The sequence below is a fragment of the Bufo bufo genome, chromosome 1 (assembly GCF_905171765.1).
Source record: "Bufo bufo chromosome 1, aBufBuf1.1, whole genome shotgun sequence".
Lineage (NCBI taxonomy): Eukaryota > Metazoa > Chordata > Amphibia > Anura > Bufonidae > Bufo > Bufo bufo.
Window position 1 is genome coordinate 438575529 of NC_053389.1, and position 24580 is coordinate 438600108.

The window sequence follows — 24580 nt, forward strand, 5'->3', positions numbered from 1 at the left end:
ATTGCTATTGACTTCTGTAAAAGAGTGTTCTAGGCATAATTTGTGGCCTGAGCAGAGTTCAATGTGCAGGGAGGGAGAGGAGGTAAGCTGTGTCCATCACATGTTGCCAATGATGTATTGTGTTTATCTGACTTCATCTTTAAAACAGGGGTGTTATCTGCCATTATAATCCTGTCTGTGATGATAATGGGAAGACTACTGAGAAACCATCTCTACATAGTAGGAAGTGTCAGCCCATAGGGATGCTTAGCGGCCAGATTATTTTTAAAATATAGATAAACATGGCAAATTAAATACACAATCTGTTGGTGATGCGGTGGTAGCCTAGGTACTTTTTTTTACATTTTTGGTGGACATGCCTACTGATCTAGCCTTTCTAACAATCAGAGGTTTAAAAAACCAAAATGGTTTTATTATTAATTTCCCCCACTTAGGTGCCCTCAAAAAAAAAATCTAATTATGTTGCTCCGAACTGCAAAATGCAGTATTTTACCGAAACATTACAATACCTGTTTTATTCCAATACACCATGAATGGTTCAGGCTGTGAGCAACATGGAGAGAATGGAGAAATATGGGGCCATCTATCAAAATAACCATACAAACTTTGCAGCACAATGGTTTTGCCTAGCAGATGGAACAGTGAGACTCTGCTGTCTAAAATATATAATGTGGGGCCCCGATGTGCCCCAAACACCCAGTCTTGTGCTAACATAATTTCCCGAAAGGGAAATGTTGGAGTAACATAGTATGCAAACATTTTCAAACCATATCATGGTTTTTAATGCCTTTACCTCAATGTATTGAATGAAAGATGTTTGATGTGAGATTTTAGAATAGGTATGCCGAAATTAGGGCAGTTTATACTGTTCTAGGAGTACAATTTTTATAATGATAGTCTATGCTACTGTCATGTCGCAGTCGCAGTGCGACACCATAGCCTATCATTATAAAAATTGTTGTGCGACAAATGTTGTCGTGTAGCCCTAGCCTGATACCAAAGGAATGACAAAAGAGCATTCTGAGAATCTATGCCACATACGGTACTTGTTATTTTATGGAAAATGCAAGTAATTTCTAAAACAGATAGATCCGGCTATCTAACAGATCATCTTTAATTTTACTGTAAATCAGACCTTGTTCAACAGTTAAAAAATGTTCCTTGGGTGTCTATTATCTCCTTTGCCCAGTCTGTCCTTAACTTGACAATAAAGAGGGTAGTTTCCTTGGGCAAACCCTTTTAGCAGATGATTTCTTTGTTTTTCAATGGGACCTTATATAATGTATGTGCTTATATTAGCTATGAATCCCATTATGCAGTATTTGTAAATGACTTTCTAAACCAGACAACCCCCTACAAACAGCATTGTATAGATTCATGCATGTTTTAGTAAGATTTATCATGCACTGAGTAAATATATTCATTTTTAGCAAACCTACTAATAGATGAACTTCCTCCATGCAGGAATGTTTGGAATGATTTGGTACGTGTTCTGGTTGCTGCATGCCACAGAGAGCCCAGCTGCACACCCTACCATTACTGCTGAAGAAAGGTCATACATTGAGAGCAGCATTGGAGAAGGCAGTAGCTTAGTTACAACTGGTGTAAGTATAATATGTTCTGGGTGGGGGGAAGGTACTCGTCATTGACATTTATTAAGAGTGCTATGGTTATATGCAGTATGTGCAGTTATGTGTCTACTAATAGATTAATTTTGATCAATCAATAAAGATGTCTAGTTTCGCAAAGTCATATTTTTTCCATTTATTCCTGCCTGCTAAGCTGAGCTAAACTATCTTTCTCTGAGGCTAGCAGTAGTTGTGTGAATATGGAATGCCAGCAGCTGAAGAGGCGATCCACCAACTTAAAAAATAAAAAAAATAAACTCCACGGCACTTCCAAAAGAATTCAGTGTGGGTTTTTTTTGTCACTGCTTGAGAAAGGTCCCATTGAGAGGACTGAAACGTCGCTATCTGGTGAATAAACACACTGAATTCTTTTGGAATTGCCATGGAGTTTATTTTTATTTTTTTATTTCTCAGAGGGTAACCATATTAATTATACTAATGTTTAATGCCTTAATGACTGCTCACTTACTTTTGACAGTGGGTGATGCAGGTCCTGGATCTGCAGTGATGCCTAAAGACGCTCTACAATTCTGTCAGGAAGAAGTTGAGTGCCCGGCTGTAAGAGGAGACAGAAGTAGATTTATAATGTGTGTTCTCTGGTCATAGCAGAGCTGCTGTGTCTTAGCAGACCCTGATCAGCTCTGCATGTGTAAATTACCACATAGGGGCTGTTTTCCCCTGTAACTGTGGCTCCTATGGAAAACTGCAAAACGAAAAAGAAAAATTACATGATGTAAATGTATTTTATGACCTCTTGGAGGACATATTATGTAAGAATCAATATACACTGTGAAAAAGTAGGGTGGCTCACCTGTACACTGTATGGAAAGGGTGCACTGATCTCAGTGACTCACCCTGTCACTACATAAAATTGAAGATAAAATGGAAGAGGTCGGCACTCCACTTATAGAATCGCTCTGAGAAACAATTTATTCATAGGCTGAGTATATAATAATACATAATTCATATAAGATATAAAATATGAAAAATAAAAAACTGAAAAATAAAAATATTGAGCAAATCCACAATAACTGTAATAAAAACACAATTCACTCTATGTTCAAGGTGTATTTTACCCAAAATAGCAATTCATATCTCAGATATCTCCTTATTTATATAACTATAAGCGGCATCTCTCACATCAAGTTGTTGCCGCGACTTTATATTGATAAGTGCCACCTGTTGTATTTTATTTGTTTTGCTTGATGTCCAATAATTCCACCGTAATTGTGCACATGGGTTTTGTCCCTTTAAGTCAACACTGAGTGGACTGTAATATGTACTTCTATTAAACAGGTATTGGTTATATGTTGATTATATCCACTGAAGGCATAAAAGTACTTGTTACATGTTGTGAGGCATTCCCATATATTCCCATGTATGGGGTGTCCATTCAAGGGTTAATGACCAATGTTTTAACTGAACACTCTGTGCAAAAAATTACAGTAGCTGTGTTAATTATTTCCCCGTAATATGTACACGAGTCAAATAGATATCCTTACTCACGGTTTTGTTGTTAAGGGATAGAGGTCTAGTGCTTACCGTGGCATCCCATGTGATCTCAGGCACTGCAATCTTACCTCTGAATCTTCCCTCCCGCCTGCGAGTAGTAGACTCAGCTCGTGCACTTGTGCGGGGTAACTTGTACATTTGTAAGAGGCACAATCAGCGTTCAACATGGTATATAGAAGCCAACAGTCCGTCTTTCAGCTTCAGATAAGAACAATCCTGGAGCGCTACATATGTTGTTTAAAGGGAACCTGTCACCGGGATTTAGTGTATAGAGCTGGGGACATGGGTTGCTAGATGGCCGCTAGCACATCCGCAATACCCAGTCCCCATAGCTCTGTGTGCTTTTATTGTGTAAAAAAAAAAAGATTTGATACATATGCAAATTAACCTGAGATGAGTCCTGTCCCTGACTCATCTCACGTACAGGACTCATCTCTGGTTAATTTGCATATGTATCAAATAGTTTTTTTACACAATAAAAGCACACAGAGCTATGGGGACTGGGTATTGCGGATGTGCTAGCGGCAATCTAGCAACCCATGTCCTCAGCTCTATACACAAAATCCCAGTGACAGGTTCCCTTTAAGCCTGATTATAGATAACAGTCCATCTTACAGTGTCTATACGTAGGGGGCAAATAAACACCAAACGCGTTTCGGAACATTCACTGTTCCTTCCTCAGTGGTCAAGTCCCCATGTCATCTGTAGCGACTTTAAATACTCTGTGGGTTCATGGGATATTAAGGTCATGATAAAACTTGGGATGGATTCATTCAGATTTTTGCTCTAGACGGTTTTTACATTTCCATAGCCGGTATATAGGGATTATTTGCCTGAAAATAGTAGAATGATGCAAATATTTTTCTTACCGACAACACATAAAAATGCCAAAGTAGATGTGCACCATAATCTTAATGTTTTTTACATCTACATATACATAGCCAACAATAAAAATTCATAAAACATATAAAATCGCCCCAAAAAATAGTTCTGGTTTTGATGCGGTGTTCATGCGTTTTTTTTTTGTTAAAAAGGTTCCAAAACGAATATAGATAATCATATTAATGTTTTTTTATGGAAGCAACACTAAGTGACAATCAATTTCACATGCTGTTGTGCAAATGGGATAGACAACAGGTGGAATTTATAGGCAATTAGCAAGACACCCCCAATAAAGGAGTGGTTCTGCAGGTGGTGACCACAGACCGCTTCTCAGTTCCTATGCTTCCTGGCTGATGTTTTGGTCACTTTTGAATGCTGGCGGTGCTTTCACTCTAGTGGTAGCATGAGACGGAGTCTACAACCCACACAAGTGGCTCAGGTAGTGCAGCTTATCCAGGATGGCACATCAATGCGAGCTGTGGCAAGAAGGTTTGCTGTGTCTGTCAGCGTAGTGTCCAGAGCATGGAGGCGCTACCAGGAGACAGGCCAGTACATCAGGAGACGTGGAGGAGGCCGTAGGAGGGCAACAACCCAGCAGCAGGACCGCTACCTCCGCCTTTGTGCAAGGAGGAACAGGAGGAGCACTGCCAGAGCCCTGCAAAATGACCTCCAGCAGGCCACAAATGTGCATTTGTCTGCTCAAATGGTCAGAAACAGACTCCATGAGGGTGATATGAGGGCCCGACGTCCACAGGTGGGGATTGTGCTTACAGCCCAACACCGTGCAGGACGTTTGGCATTTGCCAGAGAACACCAAGATTGGCAAATTCGCCACTGGCGCCCTGTGCTCTTCACAGATGAAAGCAGGTTCACACTGAGCACATGTGACAGACGTGACAGAGTCTGGAGACGCCGTGGAGAACGTTCTGCTGCCTGCAACATCCTCCAGCATGACCGGTTTGGCATTGGGTCAGTAATGGTGTGGGGTGGCATTTCTTTGGAGGGCCGCACAGCCCTCCATGTGCTCGCCAGAGGTAGCCTGACTGCCATTAGGTACCGAGATGAGATCCTCAGACCCCTTGAGAGACCATATTCAACTATGTAAAGAACAAAGTATTTCAGAAGAATATTTAATTAATTCAGATCTAGGATGTGTTATTTTTGTGTACCCTTTATTTTTTTGAGCAGTGTATATAGCTAATAGTAAACCACATAACATCATCCTAAAGAAATATATGCGGTTCTAATGAGAAAACTGATCCGTCCCCCATTAACTTTCAATTGTGTTCAAGACGGATCCGTCATGGCTATAGAAGACATAATACAACCGGATCCGTTCATGACGGATGCATGCGGTTGTATTATTGTAACAGAAGCGTCTTTTGGAGATCCATGTCGGCTGTGCAAAAACGCTAATGTGAAAGTAGCCTTACCCCAAATAAAATGAAATATTCTCTAAAACATATTAATAAATATCTCTGTGTCATGAAAACGCCATAAAAATTATTTTGGTATCCCAACAACAATAACAAAAAAAGTTATGGTCGTTAAACTGGAACACGCACAAAGTCGAAAAAAATGTTTCTGGTCAATAAGCTTTTTTGAGGAATAATCATTAAAGGGGTTGTCTCACTTGAGCCACTTCTTGTTTCTATGCTTACGACCACCCTGCAATCCAGCAGCAGTGGCAGTGCTTGAACACAATAGGAAAATGTTCTGGCCTATGCCCTTGTGGTCCTGGCCAGCGTAACCATGAAAACAAGCAGTGTATAATATGATGGAAAAATGAATCCAGCCAGCAAAGGAGGAAATATGGATAATAACAATACATTAGTAATTGCCTTGTATTAACTTTCTCTACATGATAAATGCCATTTAGTGAAGTGATCCAACCCCTTTAGGGGGGGGGGGGGGTTTAAAGAGTAAACTAATGTATATCCCAAGTATGTAGTAGTTTGAATAGGAAACAGTTTCAGCAAAGAAAACATTTGTATATTTTCAAAGATTGTGTCATGAAAAGATTTTACATTTTTAATATACCTTGCTTAAAATGTTTTTTTCCAGATCTCTCTTTGAAATTATTGAATTGGAAGCCTTCATTTTGGATACAAATCGGTGCTGGTCATGTGACAGACACAGATGCACAGCTCGCTACAGTTAGGCACCTTTCACACGGGCGAGTATTCTGCGCGGGTGCAATGCGTGAGGTGAACGCTTTGCACCGGCACTGAATCCAGACCCATTCACTTCTATTGGGCTTTGCAGATAAGCGGTGATTTTCACGCATCACTTGTGCGTTGCGTGAAAATCGCAGCATGTTCTATATTTTGCGTTTTTCACGCAAAGCAGGCCCCATAGAAATGAATGGGTATGCGTGAAAATCGCAAGCATCCGCAAGCAAATGCGGTGCGATTTTCACGCATGGTTGCTAGATGATAGGGATGAAAGCAACCCCGGACCCCATTCAAGTGTGTTCACTGTATTATTTTCCCTTATAACATGGTTATAAGGGAAAATAATAGCATTCTTAATACAGAATGCTTAGTAAAATGTAGATTGAGGGGTTAAAAAATAAAAAAAAATAACTCACCTCATCCAATTGATTGGGCAGCCAGCATCCTCTTCTTGCTTCTTCTTTCAGGACCTGCAAAAGGACCTTTGATGAGGATCTTCTATCTTCATTCAGCAGGACCTGCGCTGACGTCACCGCTTACCACGTGGTGAGGGCGATTACGTCATCAAGGGTCCTTTTGCAGGTCCTGAAAGAAGAAGCAAAAAGACGATGCCGGCTGCGAGATCAAGTGGATGAGGTGAGTTAATTATTTATTTATTTTTTAACCCCTTAATCCACATTTTAGTAAGCATTCTGTATGAAGAATGCTATTACTTTCCTTCATAATCATGTTATAAGGGAAAATAATAAAATGAATAGAACACCTAACCCAAACCCAAACTTCAGTGAAGAAGTTCGGGTTCGGGTCTGGGTACCACATTCAGTTTTTTTTCACGCGCGTGCAAAACTGACTGGAATTGCGTTCCTACTCGAGCGGTTTTCCCGCAATGCACACGCGACGCATCCGGAGCAAATCCAGGACGCCCGTGTGAATGAGGCCTTACAGTACAGATATCAGAGCTCTGTGCCACGTCCCCGTGTGATCATCACATGATCAAGACAGATTTTTATTCCTTGGAAAGAAATAATGAAGAGTTCCATTCACTGACTGCATGCAGTGATACTGAGAACCATTAATTCACAAATATAAAGATTTCTATACTTGTAATTTACAATTGAATACATTGCTTCCACTCTCCCACTAACGCACATTTAATAATTTTCTATGTATAATTTCAGAAATTTAAGACACCTTGGAAGAAGTTCTTTACCTCAATGCCAGTCTATGCAATCATAGTGGCAAATTTTTGCCGGAGCTGGACATTTTATTTATTGCTGATCAGCCAACCTGCTTACTTTGAAGAAGTGTTTGGCTTCCCAATTAGTAAGGTACATATTTTTTTAATGTGTGAAAGTATTAATTTAAGGATCAAAAATAACCATCAACCCTAGTGAGTAAGTGCATCTTAAACTTAAAAAGGTTGTCCCAAGAAGCAAGGTCCCATATACATTATTCCTTATAGGAAATGAATCATTTTACCAGTTTGAACAGTTTTTTAAAGTGGAAAAAATGAATTAATAACTTGCATTGTCACTCCCTACTTTTGCATGGGTCTTTGCATGTCCATCCAAGGATGTTTTTGCTGGAGCACGTGTCTGCACTTGATGAAAGAGCAAATGCCTCTTCATCAGGTGAAAGCCTCACTGCTTTGATCATCTAAATCAGGGATGCCCAACCTGCGGCCCTCCAGCTGTGGCAAAACTACAACTCCCAGTATCCCTGCACAGCCTACAGCTATTAGGGCATGCTGGGAGTTGTGGTTTTGCAACAGCTGGAGGGCCACAGGTTGAGCATCCCTGATCTAAATCATTGTTTCTAGGAAGTAGATCTTTCTGCCTAAACAGCAATCTGCTTACCAGAAGCAATGATTCTCTATGGGCACGAGCAATCACAGTAGCAATCACTTGTTCCCATACAGAGGAGATGATAGCTGGATGTAAATACAGCTCACACCTCCTCTGACAAGCAGGCAATTGTAGGGAACACACAGTCCGCTTCCGATAATTGCCTGCAAAGTCAGCTCTTGTAAAGGGGTCTTAACAGTGACAGGCAATAGTGCTTTTGAATACTATGCTTTCCAAAGTATTATGTAAGAGATCACTGAAAAAAAGTTAAATTAAGTTAAATAAAGTTTAGTGACAAAAAAAAGTCCTCTCACCCTAAAAAAAAGTCCCCTTTTTTAAAAAATAATTTTTTATCTTTTTTAAAAAGTTTAACATAACATAAAATATTTGCTGTGCAATAAAAATAACAGTGGAATTGCTTTTTTTTTTTTTGCATTCCTCCACAAACATTTTATAAAACTTAATCAATGAATGATATCTGCCCCAAAAGGTACCAATGCAAATTACATCCCGTCCAACTTTTTGAAGTAAACCCCAGATGAAGTAAAACGTGAAATGCAATAGAGAGGCCTGCAGTTTTTTTGATGGCTTGGAAATAAGTTTTGGCAGGTCAGCTAGTATTAAAAAGATTTACCAATTTCCCAGTTCTTCTTTCCTCAAAAGTTATATTGAGGTTTTTTAATTTAATAACCCATTCTGGGTGAAAAATATGAAATTACAGGCATTTTCTGGACTAACTCAGGACTGTTCAACTAAAGACATTAATTTCTTTTTATATAGTCTTTTTCAGCAGTACCCTAAATCAATGATTTTATAGCCGTAAGAGCATAACTAATATTCTCTTCTGTTTCTTAGGTTGGTGTGCTCTCTGCTGTTCCACACATGGTAATGACAATCATTGTACCCATTGGAGGACAGTTGGCAGATATGCTAAGAAGCAAGCAGATACTGAGCACCACAACTGTAAGAAAAATCATGAACTGTGGAGGTATTAGATTATGTTCCTCTCTTTGTACTTTCTAGATATTTATTAATACTACAGAAAAAAACATCAGGCAAGCATGTGAGCAATTGTCTCAGAGTTTAATACTTTACTGTAATATTTACATTTGTCTCTGTACAGTAAATGGTTTCATGTTATGTTATCCAAACCCTATAATGCCCTCTAAGGCCCCTCACACAGGTTGTACTTACCTTGCTCCACGGCACCCGCGTCGCTTCTGATGCCCGCACGGCCACCCCTGCATCTCTGTCGCACGGATCAAATCATCCGGCAATGGGGGTGGGGGGTAGCCAATAGCAGGCCGCGATGGGGACAAGCCTTCCTAGTATCGCGGGTGATGCTAGGAAGGTTTGTCCCATGTCGCAGCCTGCTATTCGCTGCCCCCCCGCCCCCCCACGTTGCCGGATGTTTTGATGCAGCGGCTGCAAATGGCATCAGAAGCTACACAGGTGCCGGAGAGCAAGGTAAGTACAACCTGTGTGAGGGGACCTTATAGGGGTTGGATAACCCCTTTAAAGGGTCACAGATTTTTGGTAAAACTTTTCATAGACATATATTGATAGACATATCAAATGTTTCAATCGGTGGAGGTCCGAGTGGTGACACAATCCCATAGCCTTCTATTGAGCCCATCTCCTGCAGTGAGGAGAGAGAGTGTGATATACGAGCACTTCTTTCTCCTCATTTTAACGATTGGTGGATGTGTTAGTGCTCAGACCACCACCAATCAAAGCTTTTTATATGACATATTACACGTTTTACCAAAACTCAATGACCGTTTAACTACATATATTAATCATTTTGTCATATTTATGCGCAGGGTTTGGAATGGAGGCCACGCTTCTTCTGGTGGTTGGCTACTCTCATACTAAAGCCATTTCAATTTCCTTTCTCATCCTTGCTGTAGGATTCAGTGGTTTTGCTATATCAGGTAAGGGCTGCTGGTCTGTTATTGAGATCATTTTTATTGTTATTTACGGTTTATATGTTTGCTATTATTATGTTTTTAGTATAAAATTATAAAATCTTTATAAAAAAAAGGGCAAATCCATGTGCGTTTTAACACCTTTATGGCTAGGTTGCAAGGTAATATATGGTTGCAAAGGCTTGACAAAGTTTACTTTAATAGTAAATAGGTTTATACATCAGAATGCATATCCTCTATCTATCTATCTATCTATCTATCTATCTATCTATCTATCTATCTATCTGTCAGTCACATGGATTAGCTGTAAAATTGAGAGTTATAAAATCTATTTACAAGCTTGGCTCTAGATCAGTCACAGTTATTTGAAGGTTTTTATTACTATTTTACAATGTTACTAAATATTACTGTTGTGCACTTGCTATTTTATTTGTTTTAGTTGAGTTTTCTTTAACAGTTTTCTTTTCCACTTACTGCCTGAATTAATCCATCCTGAACAGTCATAATCACCCGCATTGCATCCATTTTAATTATTCTTTATCACTGATGTTGAAAAAGATACAATTAGTTGTAATTAAATGTCCATCAGTGTTGCCTCCTGTTTTAATTTCAGACAAAGGCACACATATTTGAGCATTGTTATAATTAATGAATGTTGTGCCTGATAACATCTGGGTAATCAGCCGGCTGGGGAATCTGATCTTCGAATATAAATAATATTGCCGCTGCTGTGTTGTTTTCTTGCCATGCTAACAATGTGATGCAGATTAGTAAATCACAGAGCAAATATGCCAGGGGCTGCCATTATACACAAATAATCTTTCTGATCATAATTATGGCATCTGAACATTTTTATACCTAGCCTATGTCTGTATGGAGAGATAATGTAAAACTATGTAATATTATTGTATTGCAACCAGGGGCGTACATAGAAATCACTGGGCCCCATAGCAAGAATCTAAATTGGGCCCCCATTCCCCTTTTATAGCCCCTCCAACTACCTGTTCCAGGCCTCTCTCTTTGTTCCATGAACTATTCTTGCTGCTGCATTTTATAATTTATGCCATCAGGGCCGGAGTGGGATTACAAAACAGCCCTGGCACACAAAAGAGGTATAATAGATGCAGTGTGTACAGATGTATAGTGTATACAGCAGTGTACTGATATGTGAGGAACGAGGTATAATACATGCAGTGTGTATAGGTATATAATATATTCCGTAGTGTACTCGTATGTGAGTTACAGGGTATAATATATGCAGTGTGTACAGATATATAGTATATACAGCAGTGTACGGTTATGTGAGGTACGAGGTATAATGGATGCAGTGTGTACAGATATATAGTATATACAGCAGTGTACTGTTATGTGAGGTACGAGGTATAATGGATGCAGTGTGTACAGATGTATAGTATATACAGCAGTGTACTGTTTTGTGAGGTACGAGGTATAATACATGCAGTGTGTACAGGTATATAGTATATTCCGTAGTGTACTGATATGTGAGGTACAGGGTATAATATATGCAGTGTGTACAGGTATATAGTATATACAGCAGTGTACTGTTAAGTGAGGTACGGGGTATAATATATGCAGTGTGTACAGGTATATAGTATATACAGCAGTGTACTGATATGTGAGGTACGAGGTATAATGGATGCAGTGTGTACAGATGTATAGTATATACAGCAGTGTACTGTTATGTGAGGTACGGGGTATAATGGATGCAGTGTGTACAGATGTATAGTATATACAGCAGTGTACTGTTATGTGAGGTACGAGGTATAATGGATGCAGTGTGTACAGATGTATAGTATATACAGCAGTGTACTGTTTTGTGAGGTACGAGGTATAATACATGCAGTGTGTACAGGTATATAGTATATAACGTAGTGTACTGATATATGAGGTACAGGGTATAATATATGCACACTGTACAGGTATATAGTATATACAGCAGTGTACTGATAAGTGAGGTACGAGGTATAATACATGCAGTGTGTACAGGTATATAGTATATAACGTAGTGTACTGATAAGTGAGGTACGGGGTATAATATATGCAGTGTTTACTGGTATATAGTATTTACAGTAGTGTAATATGTGAGGTACGAGGTATAATAGATGCAGTGTGTACAGATATATTGTATATACAGCCTGTACTGACATGTGAGGTACGAGGTACTGTATAATAGATGCAGTGTGTACAGGTATATAGTAAATACAGCAGTGTACTGATATGTTAGGTATGAGGTATAATAGATGAAGTGTGTACAGATATATTGTATATACATATAATATATCTGTACACACTTCATCTATTATACCTCATACCTAACATATCAGTACACTGCTGTATATAATATATACCTGTACACACTGCATCTATTATACCTAGTACCTCACATATCAGTACACTGCTGTATATACTATATACCTGTACATATTGCATCTATAATTCTGTGTAATATATATATATATATATATACAGAGCAGTGTATTGATGTGAGACATACAAGGTATAATACTGTAGATGCAGTGTGTACAGATATATGTGGTCAGTTATATATTATGATCAGTGTGTGTGTGTGAGGTACATGAGGTAGTGGTCACTGTACCTGTCTGAAGTATTATACATAAGTGAGCAATGATTAAAAACAGGGTGGGGTAAATGAGAAGTAAAGGACCTCCTCTTACCACTCCACTCCATTCCAGTCCAGTCTGTATGGATCGATGCAGAGCTGATTGTGAACTTCTAATACTTGCTGTTAGGGGTTGAAGGACCTGTGATGATGTCATCACAGGTCCTGGCAGATGTACCTTTCAAACCTAGGAACTACACCATTTTTGGTGCAGTTCCTTTGCTAGATTCTGCAGGACCTGTGATGTTGAAGATGATGCACTGTTCTAACCTGGGAACTACACTTTACACTGTGCAGTTCCCTTACAGGACCTGTGATGACATCATCAAAGGTCCTTTAGATTTAGAAAGATAGACAGGAGCAATTAGGGGGCAGGGCCTCTACTCCACTTCGGGCCCCTCTTTCTCACCGGTCCCATAGCAGCTGCGTGGTCTGCCTATATGGTAGGTACGCCACTGATTGCAACAAAAGTGATGCTAAACTGTATTTCTTAAGATATCTTAGCAAATACATTTAGCGTAATTTTTGATACAATTAAATCAGATTTCATTTTCAGTTTTATATATTCCTGTAAATAAAGTACTGTAGATGTAATATGTAATCACCTATATATGTACTGAGCTGTGGGCAAAAACTACAGCAACTCACCAACCATCCCAGGAAAAGAAAAGGCAGTATTATAATTAGTGCACTCAATTATTACAAAGTACATAAAAGTAGAAAAAGGGCTGGTGGCTAGAAGTCAGAGATGGTTGCCAGACAGGAGTATGGTACACAAGTAGTCAGATAGAGATTCACACCATTGCTGGTAACTAAAGACTAGGAACACACTGCTGGAGACATAGCCTTAAATACCTAGGGATTCCCAGCCATTGGCTGGGGAAGTATTTGGATGAACACTAGCCCTTTAAGAGGCCACCTATAGAGCAGACCTGGAGGCCTTTGAAGTAGATTCACAGATAACTGCAGAAGACGTGGGCGGGTGGAACCAGCGCTGAGGGAGGTGGTCACCAAGACTGTGAGTAGTGCAGTGCCTATGCTCGCAGAAAGGAGCAAGTCAGGGGCACCAGCGCAACAGGAACAATATTATATATAGATAATTATTATTATAATAAATATCCTATGACATTATGTATACAGCTCCTATGCAAATCAATTTTTTTCCATGGCTACAGACTGCCAGCAAGCTCTGTGTATTCTGCATTCATACTCCCTTCCAACTATCTTTACTTCTTACTAAGATAAATTTGGTACAGGCCACCCTTTCTTAAGCTGACATGGGACCTGATGTTGGGTTAGCCAACATTTTATTTCACTAACAACCTGTGTAGTCCCTATATAACTAAGATAAAAACATCCTGCACGGTATGATATACAAATCTGCGGATGTCACTGGCCATATTATTGAAGAAAATCACAGAAATAAGATAATAATGCACTTAGTGAAGTAGATGCAAGCATTATATATGGACAAAGTCCTCACTCTGATATGATAATATCTGAGACACTTAGCCAATATATTTTGATCAAAACACATCTGAGCCCGCCTACCAAGCGCCAAGGTGGTCTCAGGTCAGGCGGGTCCTACGCTAAACCTACCTAAGCCATTGGGCTTCTATGTTCAGGAGCGCAGACCCCGCACATTTGGTGTGCTGCTCCTAGTCACCTCCATGTGCATCAAGCAACCAATGGGAGGAGGAGCAAGCACACCTATATGTACCACCTAATCAAGGCGCTCTATTGGATAGGAAGGGCAAAAGTGCAGAGGAATGCTACTCCCAAGATAAAATAGGTCCGCATTCACACTTGAAGGTGCCACTCCCTCAAGCAAATACTACATAGACAAAAAAAAAAATCACAGAAAAAACTAAGATAAAAACATCCTGCACGGTATGATATACAAATCTGCGGATGTCACTGGCCATATTATTGAAGAAAATCACAGAAATAAGATAATAATGCACTTAGTGAAGTAGATGCAAGCATTATATATGGACAAAGTCCTCACTCTGATATGATAATATCTGAGACACTTAGCCAATATATTTTGATCAAAACACATCTGAGCCCGCCTACCAAGCGCCAAGGTGGTCTCAGGTCAGGCGGGTCCTACGCTAAACCTACCTAAGCCATTGGGCTTCTATGTTCAGGAGCGCAGACCCCGCACATTTGGTGTGCTGCTCCTAGTCACCTCCATGTGCATCAAGCAACCAATGGGAGGAGGAGCAAGCACACCTATATGTACATGTAAAATGTAGAGCAGATAACCAGTGGCACTACACCAAACCTAAAATTATCAGGATGCGACTGCCGAGGAGTGGTGCCTCACGGAGGTGCTCAGCTTGTAGCTGCAGTGAGCATATGTGATAAAAAGAAAAAATCCCAATGTGCTGACTTTTGCTGGCCTTGAAGTAGTTAACCGCACTGAAAGAGGTGGTGACAGAGAAAGGGAGCTTCTGAGAAGAGAAACTATATGGATCCTACGCACGGATGCATTGGGTCCGCTGGGACTAAATGAAAAAATAGATATGAGCGTATTTTTGTAATGAACCACTCTTGCTTATTGTATTTTCGTATTTTGATTTGTTCTTATTGGTTTATGTATGTTCACATATGCACCTTACATCATTGAAGAGGTCCCGCCTGACTGTAATCCCTGCCCTCCCTCTTGAGAGGCCAGGTGTTGATTACTTAGTAATTAAGCATATTACTGTGATGATGCGGCTTCCTGTGCACTATAAGAAGGTGCCGTGACCTCTTCAGTGTTGGAAAGCCAGAAGAAGCGCATACACGCGCGAAACGGCTGTTGCTTATTTGCTGCTGTATCTGCAACCCTTGCACCCCCCTCCTGCCATGGAATAAAGTTACCTGCCTATCAACGGTGAGTGCCGCTCGTTTTGTTTTCTTTTTCTTTTTATCACACCTATATGTACCACCTAATCAAGGCGCTCTATTGGATAGGAAGGGCAAAGGTGCAGAGGAATGCTACTCCCAAGATAAAATAGGTCCGCATTCACACTTGAAGGTGCCACTCCCTCAAGCAAATACTACATAGACAAAAAAAAAATCACAGAAAAAACTAAGATAAAAACATCCTGCACGGTATGATATACAAATCTGCGGATGTCACTGGCCGTATTATTGAAGAAAACCACAGAAATAAGATAATAATGCACTTAGTAAAGTAGATGCAAGCATTATATATGGACAAAGTCCTCACTCTGATATGATAATATCTGAGCCAATATATTTTGATCAAATGCTTGCATCTACTTTACTAAGTGCATTATTATCTTATTTCTGTGATTTTCTTCATGACTTGGTTATGTAACAAAATAGTTTATCCGTGTCTTCATTGACCAATCTAAGTGGTTAGAATGAAGGAGCTCACCCCATTAACTCCCTTCCCCCAGTGGTGAGATTTTTTCCCCACACATTATATATTAAACTAGCTGAAGGACCCGGGTATATTTAATCTATATAATTTAATGTTTGTGTGTGTCATTAAAAGATATCAACACTATCCACTATAACAGTGACATTTACAGTACCCCGCCCCCAAAACAGTGACCTCCACAGCCCCCCACCCCTTAACACTTGCCCCCCCCCTGCACAGTGCCCAGTCCCTTAAAATTGGACCTCACAGCACACCACCCCCTTGACAGTGACCTTTACAGCAATCTGCCCCTTAACACTGACCTCCATAGCGTACCATCCCCTTAACTGTAACCTCCACAGCAGCCTGCCCCTAGGGTGGCCAGAGGTCCAGTTTTATGCCGGACAGTCTGGCTTTCAGAATCCTTGTCTACCGTCTGGCGCAGGGCCTGGATGGACACAAGGATGTCCTTTTGAACAGCTCACTCTCAGACAGCAACACTGTGCTGTCTCAGTGTGAGCTGCAGGAAGAAAAAGTCACCGTCCCTCCCACCCCTGCAGCTGACAGAAGTTGATTTTTAACTTAATTTTTTCAATCCCTGCCGGCAAAGGAGTATGAGGGGACGTGGCCTAACTGAATGGGGAGCGTGGCTTAGCGGGACCTAGAAGTTGATTTTTAACTTCATTTTTTCAATCTCTGTCTGCTAATGAGTGGGAGGGGACGTGGCCTAACCGGATCAGGGGCGTGGCTTACCGGGACCTGGGGGCCGGGTTTTAAGTTCGCCTTTTAAATGTGGACACATTGTGGCAGGGGGCATGTTTGGGCTCCTTCCTGCAAGAGTGACGCCCCTCTGGGCACCTTACTAACCTAAACTGAATTTTTAGAGGATAAAAACATATATTGCTGGAACAAAGGCACATCTAGAAATAAGGTACTAAGTGCTATTAGGCCATGGCTTTACTTCAATAGCGATTATCCTGGTGACAGATTTCCTTTAACCCCTTGAGGACTAGGCTCATTTTCACCTTAAGGACCAGGCCATTTTTTGCAAATCTGACATGTGTCACTTTATGTGGTGATAACTTTAAAACGCTTTTACTTATCCAGGCCAGGAGATTGTTTTCTCTTCACGTATTGTACTTCATGACAGTGGTAAAATTGAGTCAAAAAAATAAATTTTTATTTATAAAAAAATTCCAAATTTACCCCAAATTTTGAAAATTTAGCTAATTTCCAAATTCCAATTTCCCTACTTTTATAATAGATAGTAATACCTCCAAAAATAGTTATTACTTTACATTCCCCATATGTATACTTCATGTTTGTATCATTTTGTGAATGCCATTTTATTTTTTGGGGATGTTAGAAGGCTTAAGTTTAGAAGCAAATCTTGAAATTTTTCTGAAAATTTCTAAAACCCACTTTTTCAGGACCAGTTCAGGTCTGAAGTAACTTTGTGAGGCTTACATATTAGAAACCACCCAAATATTACCCCATTTTACAAACTACACCCCTCAAGGTATTCAAAACTGATTTTACAAACTTTGTTAACCCTTTAGGTGTTCTACAAGAATTAATGGAAAATAGAGATAAAGTTTCAAAATTTCACTTTTTTAGCAGATTTTCCATTTGAATCCATTTTTTTTCCAGTTACAAAGCAAGGGTTAACAGCCAAAAAAAACTCAATATTTATGGCCCTGATTCTGTAGTTTACAGAAACACCCCATACGTGGTCGTAAACTGCTGTACGGGCACACGGCAGGGCGCAGAAGGAAAGGAATGCCATATGGTTTTTGGAAGGCAAATTTTGCTGGACTGTTTTTTTTTGACACCATGTCCCATTTGAAGCCCCCCTGATGCACCCCTAGAGTAGAAGCTCCAAAAAAGTGACCCCATTTTAGAAACTATGGGATAGGGTGGCAGTTTTGTTGGTACTATTTTAGGGTACATATGATTTTTGGTTGCTCTATATTACGCTTTTTGTGAGGCATGGTAACAAGAAATAGCTGTTTTGGCACCGCTTTTATTTTTTGTTATTTACAACATTCATCTGACAGGTTAGATCATGTGGTATTTTTGATCGCTTGCTATTACACTTTTTGTGATGTAAGGTGACAAAAAATGGCTTTTTTTTACCGTTTTTACGGTGTTCATCTGAGTGGTTAGGTCATGTGATATTTTTATAGAGCAGGTTCTTTATCGCTTGCTGTTGTACTTTTAGTGATGTAAAGTGGCAAAAAAATTGTTTATTTAGCACAGTTTTCTTTTTTTTTTAAGGTGTTCATCTGAGGGGTTAGGTCATGTGATATGTTTATAGAGCCGGTCGATACGGACGCGGCGATACCTAATATGTCTACTTTTTTTTTTCCCCTATTTCTTACCCATTTTTTTATTTACTTGAAACTTAACATTTTTTGGGCGGAAAACTTTTTTTTTCACTTTTTTTTTTGTCCCACTTTGGGGTCTGATCCCCTTTACAATGCATTCCAATACTTCTGTATTGGAATGCATTGACTGTATGAATAATACAGGGGGCTGGATCTCACAGGCTCTTCACCGGAAGGCAGCCCCGATGTCTAAGGAAGGAATCGCGATGCCTTCCATGCCATCTGGTCCCCATTACAGCAGTACGGGGACCCGATGGCAGCGCCGATCCCCTCCGAAATGACCCATAAACGCTGCAAGCCGCAGGTCTGAATTGACCTGCGGTTTGCAGCGATCGCCGATACGGGGGGTCACAGACTTCAGCAGGCACTCTGAATGATTTCAGCAGGCACTCTGTTCCGATCACCGCCCAGCGGTGATCAGAAATACACAGGGCGTAAGAGGTTAAAGCTCACCTACAGCAGTGAAGAAAAATGGATGGGTTGTTATGGAAACCCGGAGTAAAACAGTGTATGTGGAGGCTGGAGGACCTGCGAGCTTCTATTGGCTGATAAGGGTCACATGACCAAGCTTCTATTGGCTAATGCATTTTTTGGGAATATCTCAGAAACAGTACGTCCTAGAGAGCTGAGACCTTCCCGGACACCTAATGTACATGTGTGCCAAATTTCGTCATTGTAAATGTGACGGTGCAGATTCCTTTAGCGGACATACATACATACATACACTCAGCTTTATATATTAGATGTATAGCTCATATATGTACAGCAATTATGTATGTATATTTTTGTAAAATCAAGATAAAGGACGGCTCTGCCTCCTGGTTTGAGATGGTCAGGTGCACCTATCTGAGTCGCACTCAAAGCACCAAAATATTATAACAATAGTAAAGATGGGCACTCTAATATCCAGAACCACCGAGTAGTTTGTTCATAATATTTAATCAGAGTAAAACAAATAATAACAATATCATAAAATACAATCAATGAATCCAATATCTAAAATAGGCCTACAAACAAAATATGAACAATCTTGTAATAAATTCTAGTAGCCGCTATAGATGGGGTAGATAAAACTAGTAATAAGCTGCCACCAGAACAATCTCCGGTTACAATGGTTGAATGAGTCGGGCGGGTATTCAATAGGCACCTGCAAATAATCCCCAAGTGATGTGTTACACAAAGAAATATATAAACGTGAAGTGCAATATAACGCAATAATCCAAGTGCAATATAATACAAATAAAACCAGGAAAAGGGGGTAAAATAGAAATAAATAAAAATTATAAAAATTATAAGATGCTGGTGATCACTGTTTTCGTAGAAAAAAGAGACAAAAAAGTCAATTTAAATTGTGCAATGTTGCTGTATATGAATAGGTGATAGTCAATCACTATTTAAAGTGCATATGCTGCCCGTATTCAACTAGATTTTGTAGTGGCAATTCCACAACTGTAGCTAATACCTCCGGGTATAGCTATTTTGTTCCAATGGTCTGGTCAGTGTTAAATGCTCTCCATAATCAACCAGAGAAAATGCAGAGAAAGTTCAATATCAATTATTTAACAATCGCTGCACCTTTGTAGTAGTACTCACGCTTGATGATATAGTCCGAACTGTAGCGTGGCTGTAAGAAGGCTTACCTCACGTGTGATATAAGGAGGTACCTTGCTGGTATGTCTGGACTTTATGGTCCGCTTTCGCTGTTAACCGCAGTTGTCCAGAACCGACCGTGGTTCCCAGGTCTCACTCTGATTGAATCAAGGGCAGAATCTGGATGCGTCTGCACTGGGCGTTTCTCACTGCTCCATGTGGTTGGTTTAATTATTCCAGCTGATTTCTGCTATCCGTGTGTTACCAGACTATGGCCAGTAGATCTGGTATTAATTTGGTGGAAGCGCTTTTTCTAGATATCAATCATCATATTGAAAATCTAGTTCTGCCGGTTTTCTGCCAGGATTAGTTTCTTATCCGTCCACGCCAGACGTGTTTTCGAAGGTTGGACTACCTTCTTCCTCAGTGGCTTCCTCAGGAAGAAGGTAGTCCAACCTTCGAAACGCGTCTGGCGTGGACGGATAAGAAACTAATCCTGGCAGAAAACCGGCAGAACTAGATTTTCAATATGATGATTGATATCTAGAAAAAGCGCTTCCACCAAATTAATACCAGATCTACTGGCCATAGTCTGGTAACACACGGATAGCAGAAATCAGCTGGAATAATTAAACCAACCACATGGAGCAGTGAGAAACGCCCAGTGCAGACGCATCCAGATTCTGCCCTTGATTCAATCAGAGTGAGACCTGGGAACCACGGTCGGTTCTGGACAACTGCGGTTAACAGCGAAAGCGGACCATAAAGTCCAGACATACCAGCAAGGTACCTCCTTATATCACACGTGAGGTAAGCCTTCTTACAGCCACGCTACAGTTCGGACTATATCATCAAGCGTGAGTACTACTACAAAGGTGCAGCGATTGTTAAATAATTGATATTGCACTTTCTCTGCATTTTCTCTGGTTGATTATGGAGAGCATTTAACACTGACCAGACCATTGGAACAAAATAGCTATACCCGGAGGTATTAGCTACAGTTGTGGAATTGCCACTACAAAATCTAGTTGAATACGGACAGCATATGCACTTTAAATAGTGATTGACTATCACCTATTCATATACAGCAACATTGCACAATTTAAATTGACTTTTTTGTCTCTTTTTTCTACGAAAGCAGTGATCACCAGCATTTTATAATTTTTATTTATTTCTATTTTACCCCCTTTTCCTGGTTTTATTTGTATTATATTGCACTTGGATTATTGCGTTATATTGCACTTCACGTTTATATATTTCTTTGTGTAACACATCACTTGGGGATTATTTGCAGGTGCCTATTGAATACCCGCCCGACTCATTCAACCATTGTAACCGGAGATTGTTCTGGTGGCAGCTTATTACTAGTTTTATCTACCCCATCTATAGCGGCTACTAGAATTTATTACAAGATTGTTCATATTTTGTTTGTAGGCCTATTTTAGATATTGGATTCATTGATTGTATTTTATGATATTGTTATTATTTGTTTTACTCTGATTAAATATTATGAACAAACTACTCGGTGGTTCTGGATATTAGAGTGCCATCTTTACTATTGTTATGTATATTTTTGTGTTTTGCTTAGAACTGCAAAAGTCTCTATGATAATTTGTAAATACAGGCAACTCCAGAATATTTAGCCTAAATGCAAAGTTTTTATGTGAACATGTAATTCCCCTCTTCATTTCAGATACAGTTTCTAATTTATGTATAGTGGTACTATACAGTATATTGTACATAGCTAGGGATGAGCGAACTTCATATTTTGAAGTTGGTGTTTGGGTTGTGGTATACGCTGACTTGTGTTATGGATTCTGTTACCACGGACCATAACGCAATTCCATGATGGAATGCCTTTAGAGGCATTCTATTATTCATTCCGTCATAATAGAAGTCTGTGGCCTGCATAACGGATCCGCCCGGATTCCGTTATGCAGGAGAGGACTCCAGCATAACGAAAACTAGACAAATCCGTTATGCTGGCCATAGACTTCTATTATGACGGAATGAATAACGGAATGCCTCCAAAGGCAATTCAGCATATACCACAACCCGAACACGAAGATGAGAACTTCAAAATATGAAGTTCGCTCATCCCTATACATAGCAATTGATAGCATTCCATTTATATTGAATTTAATGAGTTACTACAGTTAGTGGTCTTTAAAAGCCACATTACTTTCTTGTTCTAGGTTTTAATGTCAACCATTTGGACATTGCACCAAGATATGCCAGCATTCTCATGGGGATATCTAATGGTGTTGGAACCTTATCCGGGATGGTGTGTCCACTTATAGTTGGTGCCATGACAAAGCATAAGGTATAAGTTCCGTGCTATGTCATTGTGGAAATAAAACATGCTGATGTTATTGCAGATATGACTGCATGCCAATATGTGTAATGCCTCCCCTGTAGTTCCCCTGGTATTATAATCCCCTATGTAGTGCTAGTATGTATAATGCTCTCACCACCCCTGTAGTCCTCCTGTACTATAATACCCCCTGTAGTGCTGATATGTATACTGCTTAGTTTCACTGTAGTACTAGTATGTATAATGCTCTCACCCCCTGTAGCCCCTATGTACTATAGTGCTAGTATGTATAATCTTCTCAGCCCCCTGTAGTTCCCCTTACTATAATGCCATAATACTCCCTGTCGTCCCCTGTAGTATAATTCCATGATGTCCCCTGTAGTCTAGTAATCCCCTGTAGTATAATGCCCCCTGTATTATAAAACACTCTTGTAGTCCCCCTGTAGTTTAGTGCGTCCCTGTAGTCCTCTCGTAGTATAATGTGCCCCTGTAGTCCTCCAATAGTATAATGAGCATCTGTAGTCCCCCTGTAGTATAATGTGCCCCTTTAGTCCTCCCATAGTATAATGGGCATCTGTAGTCCCCCTGTAGTATAATGTGCCCCTTTAGTGCTCCCATAGTATAATGGGCATCTGTAGTCCCCCTGTAGTATAATGTGCCTCTTTAGTCCTCCCATAGTATAATGGGCATCTGTAGACCCCCTGTAGTATAATGTGCCCCTTTAGTGCTCCCATAGTATAATGCCTCCATATTATAATGCATCTTTGTAGTCCCCGCGTAGTATAATGTGTCCCTGTAGTCCTCCCATAGTATAATGCGCCTCTGTAGTCCCGCTGTAGTTTAATGTGCCTCTGTAGTCCCACTGTAGTATAATGTGACCCTGTAGTTCCCACATAATATAATGCACCCCTGTAGTCACTCTATAGCATAATGCCCCTGTTGTCCTCCCCCATAGTATAATACCCCTGTAGTTCCCCAATAGCATAATGTGTCCCTGTAGTTCTCCCATAGTATAATGACCCATTGTTGTTCTCTATAGTATATTAATTCATCATGTAGTGTTTTTTTATATAATGCTATCCCTTTTCCCTCATAGTATAATTCCCGCTGTAGTGCTAACTTAAATATACAAGGAAAAAAATACTCACCTGTGTACCGCTCCATGCCACCATCTGCGATGCAGGCCTGCAGTCTGAGTAGTCTCATCTCTGGGAAGACGGTCATGATGACATCACTGCGACCTCATGCGCTGGGCCTTGGGCGGCACAATGATGCCACCCGAGACCTGGTGCAGGAGGTTTCAGTGATGTCAATGCGACCTCCTGTGCCATTCTACTGCCTCACAGGCTTCAGGTCTAATAGCCTGCGGCCTATGAGACTAAACATCAAGGACTGGAGCCATAGACTCCCGTGCCCCGTCGTAAACTGCCTAATGGCAGATGTGGCCCCAGGTATGTGCAAGCATTTTTGTTGGCGCACAGAGGACAGAGTAGATTCAAGAAAAGTTTTTGAAGTGGAGGTGGGAGGAAGTGGTAAGAGCTTGCATGTGTAGCACTGTATGATAAGAGTTTGATTCTAAGATTCTTTATCGAAACTCGAATATGGATTATTTCTTGCTAATTGATCAGTATATATTTAATGATATTGTCTTTATTTTCTTTGTAGACTCGTGAAGAATGGCAAAATGTATTTCTGATTGCTGCCATGGTCCACTACAGTGGGGTTATCTTTTATGGCATTTTTGCTTCAGGAGATAAACAGGACTGGGCAGATCCAGAGAGTCTTAGTGAGGATAAATGTGGTATTATAGACAATGATGAACTGGCAGAAGAAACTGAACTGAATAATGAATCCTTCAATAGTCCAAGTAAAAAGACCAGTTATGGTGCTACCATTCATAGCAATGAAGTTCGAAAGGCTGGCTGGAGGAAACAGAAAGGTATGACCCAGGACTATGATGAACAGACATCCTACCACTACGAGAATGGAAATTTTCAGGACTCCTAATTTTGCAAGAACAGTCATTATGTTCAAGCGAAGTATTGTTAACAAGACCTCTATTGAAGTACTGTATTACTATGGAACTAGTTTGGTTGGTTGACTGTTTCTAAATGTTAGAGGTGGAAAATGTCGCCCTGTTTATCCACTGAACATATTGATCTCCTATGCCATTGCATGGTATAGTGCACTTTGATGGTTGTCTTACTTTTCATGCTATGCAAAGTTAATCTGCATGACCGTGATAATAGCTACTATGTCTTTTTTCTCTTTTTAAATATTTCTATGTGTAAAGAATCACTCCCA

The 24580-nt window shown here is 40.1% G+C and overlaps 1 protein-coding gene across 1 annotated transcript in view; it reads left to right on the forward strand.

The window, feature by feature from the left end:
- SLC17A8 (solute carrier family 17 member 8) overlaps nt 1–24283 on the forward strand; it is a 44354-nt gene extending 20071 nt beyond the window's left edge. The window contains exons 7-12 of the mRNA XM_040415701.1: nt 1465–1604; nt 7375–7524; nt 8896–9028; nt 9864–9974; nt 22158–22285; nt 23942–24283. Of these exons, the coding sequence (XP_040271635.1) occupies nt 1465–1604; nt 7375–7524; nt 8896–9028; nt 9864–9974; nt 22158–22285; nt 23942–24283 (1004 nt within the window). The remainder of the gene's footprint in view (nt 1–1464; nt 1605–7374; nt 7525–8895; nt 9029–9863; nt 9975–22157; nt 22286–23941) is intronic.
- Nucleotides 24284–24580: the final 297 nt, after the last annotated feature.